The 9,606-nt window shown below is 50.3% G+C and overlaps 1 protein-coding gene across 1 annotated transcript in view; it reads right to left on the reverse strand.

Moving 5' to 3' along the window:
- Positions 1-1,628: 1,628 nt before the first annotated feature.
- Positions 1,629-9,606, reverse strand: part of shmt1 (serine hydroxymethyltransferase 1 (soluble)) — a 28,423-nt gene continuing 20,445 nt past the window's right edge. The window contains exon 10 of the mRNA XM_068003733.1: positions 1,629-7,002. Within this exon, the coding sequence (XP_067859834.1) occupies positions 6,809-7,002 (194 nt within the window). The 3' untranslated portion in view covers positions 1,629-6,808. The remainder of the gene's footprint in view (positions 7,003-9,606) is intronic.

Raw genomic sequence — 9,606 nt, forward strand, 5'->3', positions numbered from 1 at the left:
CCTTTTTTCATCCAAAGCTATCTTCTAATGCTTCATACATACAAAGAGTACAGTAGTGCAGTGGTTACGATACTGGCCCAGCAACCCACAGATTGTGATTTCAAATCCCAATGTAGCCACCTGTACAGTTGGATCTGGTACTTCACGGACTACCACCAGAGAAATGGCACAGAATCACACAGAATTTACCACACCGAAACAGGCCATTGAAGAGAAATTGAGTTGAATGGGCCTATATTCTCAGGAGTTTAGAAGAATGAGAGGTGACCTCATTGAAATGTATATAATTCTTAGAGGGCTTGACAGGGTAGATGGTGAGAGTTGAGTCTAGAACTAGGGGTCATAGTCTCAAGACAAGGGATCGGCCATTTAAGACTGAGATGAGGAAAAATTTCTTCACTCAAAGGGTTGTGAATCTTTGGAATTCTCTACCCCAGAGGGCTGTGGATGCTGAGTCGTTGAGTATATTCAAGATTGAGATCGATAGATTTTTGGACGCTAGGGGGATCAAGGGATATGGGGATAGGGCGCGAAAGTGGAGTTGAGGTAGAAGATCAGCCATGATCTTATTGAATGGCAGAGCAGGCTTGAGGGGCCATATGGCCTACTCCTGTTCCTATTTCTTATGTTCATTCAGCCCAACTGGTCCATGCCGGTGTTTGTGCTCCACACGAGCATCCTCCCACCTTACTTCATCTAACCCAGAAAGCTTGCTATCCTGTTTCTAAAAACCCAACTGGTTCACTAATGCCCTCAGGGAAGGGAATCTGCCACCTTTACCTTGTGTGGCCTACACTTGACTGCAGTCCCACACTCTGAGGCTAAAGCCCTCAGAAGTGGCCCAGCAAGCCAATGAGTTGTAAAAACAATCACCGCTTACCGAAAACAGTATAGTCATCACCTTGGCTGAGAGCCTGACCAGGGCTTGGCTGTGACGTCCTCCACCGTTAGATGGCCTATTGGCACTCAATGTCAATGTGATTCTGCAGACTGGAGAAATGCATGTGGTTGGGGGTGGGGTACATTTATGCATACAGTGGTGTACTGGTACTGGACTAGCAAACCAGAGGTTGTGAGTTCAAATCCCACCAGTGCAAGGTGTAAAATTTAATTCAATAAATCTGTTCATTTTTTTCCCAGAGAGGAACTAGTTACCCCTACCTGGTATGCCCTGCACGTGTCCCCAGTCCCACCCTACCCTCTGAAATGGCCTTGCAAATCACAAGTTGTAAAATGACCATCAACACACGGACTACAGCAGTTCAAGCAGAAGGCCCACCACCATCTTCTCCGGGGCAATCAGGGATGGGCAATAAATGCCTGCATCATCCACATCCGGAGAACAAATAATTTCCTAATATCTGTCACGTATAAGAATACAGGAGCAGGGATACCAACATGAATTGTTTGGGTTGCATTTCACCTCTGTACTTTCAATGTTTCACATTCTGCACTGATCAACTCTGAATGTCCCACTTAACCTGCACCATAGAATTTTTTTTTCTGTGTTTGGCTTAGCCTCACCCAGGTAGCTGTGCTTATTTCTTCAGACCACTGACGGTGCAGTTTGTATCGAAGATCTCCCACTAATGAGTTACAATCGAGGAGCAAATAAGATGGAAATGAAGTTGCTATCAATTAATTTTATTCCACACATCAAGACTTTATTTACCAACAGCTTGCATTTATATAGCGCCTTTAACGTAGTAAAACATCCCAAGGCACTTCACAAGGGCATAATCAGACAAAAATTGACACCAAGCCAAAGAAGGAGACAATTATGACAGATGAAGAGGTAGGTTTTAAGGAGCCTCTTAAAGGAGGAGAGGTGGGACGTTTAGGGAGGAAATTCCAGAGCCTGAGGCCTAGACGGCTGAAGTCACGGCTGCCAGTGGTGGGGTGAAAGAAGTCAGAGATGCACAAGAGGCTGGAACTGGAGGAACGCAGAGATCTCGGAGGGTTGGAGGGCTGGAGGAGGTTACAGAGATAGGGAGGGGCGAGGCCATGGGGGGATTTGAAAACAAGGATGAGAATTTTAAATTCGAGACATTGCAGGACCGGGAGCCCAATGTAGGTCAGCGAGCACAGGGGATGATGGGTGAACGGGACTTGGTGCGAGGTAGGATACGGACAGCAGAGTTTTGCATAAGCTCAAGTTTATGGAGGGTGGAAGATGGGAGGCCGGCCAAAAAATACAATCATTTTAAAGTACAATCAATACTGCATCCTTTTGCACTCTGTTTGCATCTGGACTGGCAAACCAGACCTGGTCGAACTACTTCTCCTCTTTGGGAAGCCTGTCAGTGAATATCAGCAACAACTGGGACTCAAACCCAGGCTTCCCAGTCAAGATTCCAACTCAACAGCTATGTAGCTACCAGGTTGTGCCTCAGACACCAAATCCTTCTATAATTATTAACCTGGGACCAGCAGGTAAAATTTCCACAGATAAAATACCACTAGCTGTCACCAGGTGACAGTACCGGGCTCTAATTGTTTGCGACGGCAGTCAGAGTGTGCACTAATGCACTGACTGCAGTGAACTGTGTCCTTGGTCAGTGTTTGATCGCTGTACACAGACACCCCTTAGTGGCAGTATTCACACAATGCATGTGGGAAGGGTAGCTTCGAAACAGTTACTTGCACTGTATCACCTGCTGCTGGTTGTGCTCGGGAAGTACAATATTTTGCAACTGAGAAAAAAAGTGTGCAAGTTAAATTACAGTAATAGAACATACGTTTATATTGATCCTTTCACCTAACAAAGGGAGAGCAGTGGGCACGGAGCAGGGAAGCTGAGGGAGGTAGATTTTGAGGAGGCATTTAAAGTTGGGAAGAGATGATGATGGTGCGGAGCGAAAGGAGGTTAAGGGCACTGGACTATAATCAGAGGCTGTGCCAGGTTGTAGGGCCCAAGGTTTGGTTGGAGGGTGTGTGATGGGGCGTAGGGCTGAAGAACAGTTCAGCAGTCAACGGTGAGGCCATTGAAGAAGTTACATAGAATTACATAATATTTACAGCACAGAAACAGGCCATTCGGCCCAACAGGTCTATGCCGGCATTTATGCTCCACATGAGCCTCCTCCCACCAGACTTCATCTCACCCTATCAACATATCCTTCTATTCCTTTCTCCTTCATGTGTTTATCCAGCTTCCCCTTAAATGCATCAATGCTATTCACCTCAACTACTCCACGTGGTAGCAAGTTCCATATTCTCACCACTCTCTCTTAAAGAAGTTTATCCTGAATTTCTTATTGGATTTATTAGCATCCATCTTATATTGAAGGCGAGAATGAAGATTTTGAAATCGATATGCTTCAAAATATTTTATATTTTAAAATATAATTCTATTCTAAAATCAATAAATCTTATGCATCCTGAAAGTTCGGGTTTCTTCCTCACCAACCTCCTCTAGGTGACTGTCAACGGGTAATCAAAGAGCTCGTCTCCTTCATGTACAACACAAGTACCTTGTTAAGTAGAACTGATGCCGTGTTTTTGTCAGATATGCGCTGATCTCCACACATTCTTTAGTTACTTCTGAAAGCCATTTAGAATTTGTTTTTGTTTCACAGCTGCTTTGCAGTTTGTATTGGTGTGTTGTATACCAGGCTGAGCTACGATGTTATAATACTATGCTGAGTTATGATGTGGTGTTATACCATGTTGAGCTACAATGGTATTTCATATCACACTGAGCTATGATGGTGGTTTATACCACTCTCAGCTACGATGGTGGTTTATACCACTTTGAGCTACGATGTGTTTTATACTTTGCTGAGTTATGATGGTGTTTTATACCTCGCTGAACTACGATGGTGTTTTATACCACGCTGAACTACGATGGTGTTTTATACCTTGCTGAGCTACAATATGATGTTTTATACCTTGCTGAACTATGATGTGTTTTATACCACGCTGTGCAACGTTGTGGTGTGTTCTATACCACGCTGAGCTACGATGTTCTCAGAGAGCCATTCTGGTCGATTTGAGCCAGCGGCTCTGTTTTCAGCTGGCGCTGCAACACCCGGTGCACCTGCCCAGCAATAACCAAGGTCTTTAGTTGGCCAGGCTGGAACCTCTTTGATTTTACAGGCGGACGAGTGGCACTGCCATTAACCAGCGATTCCGGTGCACAGTCAACATCACCGCAAACAAAGTCCTCGGCCTCCTCACGACTGAGTCTGGCTACAAACTACGGCCTTCTAACTGCACGGAGGGAGCAGTGCCTCCCTACTTTGCTGTTGGGATTTGGGGAGTTTTGCAGCTTGATTTTGACAATATAAGGAATGTAAAATAACAGCATTCATTCTGCATTCTATATGGTCAATAAATTTTTTTAAATATTGTGGGAATTTAAAAAAGAAAGAAAATACAAGACCCAAATGCTGTAAAATCCAACTTGTTCCCTTGTGATATTTGAACCCTTCACCACCGAACAGAACCTGTTGCTTTCAGTCCTGAAACCATCCATTAACTCAACTGCAAGTTTCCCCTTTTCACTCCCACTCTTCCCTGAGAGAGAACAAGCCCAACTTTCTTCACCCTTCCTCAGTTTCAATTCCAGACATCTGGAATCACTGGTCTGTCCCTTCAGCGGCCAATAATCTCCTCCTGTGATTAAGTGACCAGTCCTGAACATTCCAGGCAGGGTCTGAGCAACAACTCACACAGCAATCACTTCCATTCTTACGTAGAATTTTACAGCACAGAAACAGGCCATTCGGCCCAACTGGTCTATGTTGGTGTTTATGCTCCACATGAGCCTCCTCCCTCCCTCCCTACTTCATCTCACCCTATCACCCTATCCTTCTATTCCTTTCTCCCTAATGTACTTATCCAGCTTCCCCTTAAATACATTTATGATATTCGCCTCAACCACTCCATTCTCACCACTCTCTGATTAAAGAAGTTTCTCCTGAATTCCTCATTGGATTTATTAGTGACTATCTTATATTTACAGCCTCTAGTTCTGGTCTCCCCCACAAGTGGAAACATCTTCTCTACGACCACCCTATCGAACCCCTTCATAATTTTGAACAGGTCACCCCTCAGCCTTCTCTTTTCCAGAGAAAAGAGCCCAAGCCTGTTCAGTCTTTGCTCTCAGGTCTGGTATCATCCTTGTAAATCTTTTTTAAGACCTTTTCCAGTGCTCTTTTTCATAGAATCATAGAATGGTTACACAGCATGGAAGGAGGCCATGCGGCCCAACGAGCCTGCACTGGCTCCCTGCAAGAGCAATCTAGCTAGTCCCACTCCCCCGCCCTTTCCCTGTAGCCCTGCAAATTTTTTCCTTTCAAGTACTTATCCAGTTCCCTCTTGAAGGCCATGACTGAATCTGCCTCCAGCACTCCCTTGGGCAGAGCATTACAGATCCTAACCACTTTGTACTCTGTCCCTCTGATAATTCAAGCCGATACCTTCTTTGTCTTTTTAAATATAACCGAGCACTGTACTGAGAGATATCCATTACACCTCTGAGATCTTTCCTGATCAGTACTCTGTAGCACTGTTCCTTTTAAAACTTCCCCTAATCAATTTGCGTGCTTCCCACATTGAACTGCATAGGAGCAGGCCATGCAGCCCCTCGAGCCTGTGCCGCCGTACAATTAGGTTATTGCTGATCTGTACCTCACCTCCATATCCCTTGATACCCTTACCCAACAAAAATCTCATCTAAAATCGACTAGCCAAAATGACCTAAAAGATCCAAAATGCAGATTTTTCACACTGGCCCTCATTTTGTTTTAAATGCTACCAAGCTCTTGTACTTTGTGCAACTCTCGTAGCCTTTAATCAGCAATGTGTACGTAAATAAACTTGGAAGAGATTTCCTTTTCGGGCCTGTTCCTTTAATTGCAACGAGCACGGAGCTTAACAAACACTTTGAAAGATACTATTGACCTAGTGGGCAATAGCTGGCAAGCCTTTGTGTCAAAGTCAGGTGTACTCTGTTCCACAGCAGTCGGGACCTCTCCCGATTGGGGGAGGGTGTGGGCCGAGAACAAGACTGGCAGCCAACAATCTCATACTTTCCGACAAAGAAGTTGTAGGAGGCTGCAGTGGATTCCTGGCTTGGAGAGAGGGAGAAAATACTTGGGAGATGGGGAAGGGGGAAGAAAAGAGGGAGCAAGGCTAGGTCAACTCTTCAGAAACACTTAAATGGTTTGACGGAAAGCGATGTCACATTAGTAAGTAAATTCTCTACTCTTTTCAATTCAGGTTAAAAAAAGATTCAATGTGTTCAGAATCAAAATGTGCGTTCAGTTCCCCCTTTAGAAAATCCGCTGAATTAGGATGGTGTATATGAGCAACGGAGAATAGGAATAGATCTTTAAATAAGGCACATTAATTGGCACCACAATCCCTTGGGTGGGGAGTCAACATCAACACAAAGTACAATTAAGGAAGCTGGTTTGTGGTTTTCATGGAAATAGTTGTACAAATTGGTAAAAATCCCCAAATTCTATCTATCAAAAATGATTTTATCATCAACTGTAAGCCAGTGATCCCGATTACAGAAAGCAGGAGTCCATTTCAGAATTATAGGCAAGGCCATTGGTTTTCCATTATCGCAGGAAAATGGCTGGAATCATGGAATATGATGCCCCAAAACACCAGTGAAAATCCTGGAATCTCATCTATTAAGAAAGGAATTGGTCTTATTCAGACACCAGTGACCTTGCTTATAATTTTTTGATCACTCAGAAATGGGAGCTGGAAAAGCTTTATCCCCGACTTAAAACAAAACAGGTCCCACATCCGAGCTACAATGGTTAGATCCTGCGCACTGTGCTCTGCCCCTTTAAAGATCGGGCAACCCGGGGATTGGGAACTTTGAGGCAAATGTCTCCACATCTTCCTTCAGTCGTGTAATCTTGCCCCAGTAATCCTTGTCAGTCAGCATCTTCTCTTTGAATTCCTTCAGAGGGGCCTTTGCCCCGACGTCTCGCTGAATCTCCAGTGTTATCTCAATCCCTGCAGAGGCAAACAAAATCCCTGGATTTCAGCACCTGGAAATGGGTCTGGTTACGTCCTAATGGATCTCACAGCATTACGTCTTCAGGCACCATCAAAACCCTGGGCCTCGGGTAACACCAGCCGCTCGAGAGGTCTATCACATTACAGTAACCTTGCCAAGCAAGTACTCTGAAGTGTAGTCACTGCTGTAATGTAGGAAACGCGGCAGCCAATTTGCGCACAGCAAGATCCCACAAACAGCAACGTGATAATGACCAGATAATCTGCTTCAGTGATGTTGATTGAGGGATAAATATTGGCCAGGGCACCGGGGAGAACTCCCCTGCTATTCTTCGAAACAGTGGCCATGGGATCTTTTACGTCCACCCGAGAGGGTAGATGGGGTCTCGGTTTAAGGTCTCATTTGAAAGACGGCACCTCTGACCATGCAGCACTCCCTCAGTACTGCATTGGGAGTGTCAGCCTAGATTTTGTGCTCAAGTCCCTGGAGTGGGGCTTGAACCCATGACCTTCCGACTTGGAGATGAAACAAAGCTATTCACTGAGCCACGGCTGACACCTGACGAGGAGATGTATCATGGCTTTAGTTTCTCTCGGTACTCTGGGGCCAGATATCAGGGAGGTCGAGCACATTAACCCCACAATATGGACAATGCTTGGCGGGGAATACTAGCACACCTGGCTTTCAACACTCTCTCCTGAAGGTGCTGAATCTTCTCAGGAGCCTTCACCAAGTAGGTGTATTTCCACGTGTGTCAGAAGGTTATTTGGCTCTGAGCGCAGTCTAATCCCAAAATATCCACATTCCAGCAGGAATCAGGAGCAGGAAGCCAGGCTTATTCATCTCTTCCCTGACCCAGGGAGATTGAGGCCCACTGTAGTAACCTGGGATCAAAAAACACCCCCCCTCAGCTCCAGCTGGGATTGGCCACCCCCCCACTCCGCTCCAGCTGGGATCGTTCCAACCCCCTCCTACTCCGCTCCAGCTGGGATCGTTCCCCCCTCCCCCCTCCGCTCCAGCTGGGATCGTTCCCCCCTCCCCACTCCGCTCCAGCTGGGATCGCTCCCCCCCTCCCCACTCCGCTCCACTCCAGCTGGGATCGGCCACCCCCCCACCCCCACTCCGCTCCGCCCCAGCTGGGATCGGCCCCCCCACAACTGGGATCGCACCCCCCCACCCCAACTCCGCCCAGCTGGGATCGGCCCCCCCCCCCCCAACTCCACCCCAGCTGGGATCGGCCCCTACCCCCCCACTCCTCTCCAGCTGGGATCGGCCCCCCCCCCACTCCTCTCCAGCTGGGATCGCGCCCCCCCCCCACTCCTCTCCAGCTGGATCGGGCCCCCCCCCCCCCACTCCTCTCCAGCTGGATCGGCCCCCCCCCACTCCTCTCCAGCTGGGATCGGCCCCCCCCCACTCCTCTCCAGCTGGGATCGGTTTCCTCCCCACCCCCCACATCCGCTCCAGCTGGGATCGGCCCCTACCCCCCACACCTCTCCAGCTGGGATCGGCCCCCCCCCAGGCACTCCTCTCCAGGCTGGGATCGGGCCCCCCCCACACCTCTCCAGCTGGGATCGGGCCCCCCCCCCACTCCTCTCCAGCTGGGATCGGGCCCCCCCCCACTCCTCTCCAGCTGGGATCGGGCCCACCCCCCCACTCCTCTCCAGCTGGGATCGGGCCCCCCCCCACTCCTCTCCAGCTGGGATCGGGCCCCCCCCCCACTCCTCTCCCAGCTGGGATCGGGACCCCCCCCCCCACCACTCCTCTCCAGCTGGGATCGGGCCCCCCCCCACTCCTCTCCAGCTGGGATCGGGCCCCCCCCCCACTCCTCTCCAGCTGGGATCGGGCCCCCCCCCCACTCCTCTCCAGCTGGGATCGGGCCCCCCCCCCACCATCCTCTCCAGCTGGGATCGGGCCCCCCCCCCACTCCTCTCCAGCTGGGATCGGCCCCCCCCCCACTCCTTCTCTCCAGCTGGGATCGGCCCCCCCCCCACTCCTCTCCAGCTGGGATCGGCCCCCCCCCACTCCTCTCCAGCTGGGATCGGCCCCCCCCCACTCCTCTCCAGCTGGGATCGGCCCCCCCCCACTCTCTCCAGCTGGGATCGGTTTCCTCCCCACCCCCCACTCCGCTCCAGCTGGGATCGGCCCCTACCCCCCACACCTCTCCAGCTGGGATCGGCCCCCCCCCCACTCCTCTCCAGCTGGGATCGGGCCCCCCCCCACTCCCTCTCCAGCTGGGATCGGCCCCCCCCCCACTCCTCTCCAGCTGGATCGGGCCCCCCCCCCACTCCTCTCCAGCTGGGATCGGGCCCCCCCCCAACTCCTCTCCAGCTGGGATCGGCCCCCCCCCACTCCTCTCCAGCTGGGATCGGGCCCGCCCCCCCACTCCTCTCCAGCTGGGATCGGGCCCCCCCCCCCCACTCCTCTCCAGCTGGATCGGGCCCCCCCCCCACTCCTCTCCAGCTGGGATCGGGCCCCCCCCCCACTCCTCTCCAGCTGGGATCGGGCCCCCCCCCCACTCTCCTCTCCAGCTGGGATCGCCCCCCCCCACTCCTCTCCAGCTGGGATCGGCCCCCCCCCACTCCTCTCCAGCTGGGGATCGGGCCCCCCCCCACTCCTCTCCA

The sequence above is a fragment of the Heptranchias perlo genome, chromosome 22, assembly GCF_035084215.1.
Source record: "Heptranchias perlo isolate sHepPer1 chromosome 22, sHepPer1.hap1, whole genome shotgun sequence".
Classification (NCBI taxonomy): domain Eukaryota; kingdom Metazoa; phylum Chordata; class Chondrichthyes; order Hexanchiformes; family Hexanchidae; genus Heptranchias; species Heptranchias perlo.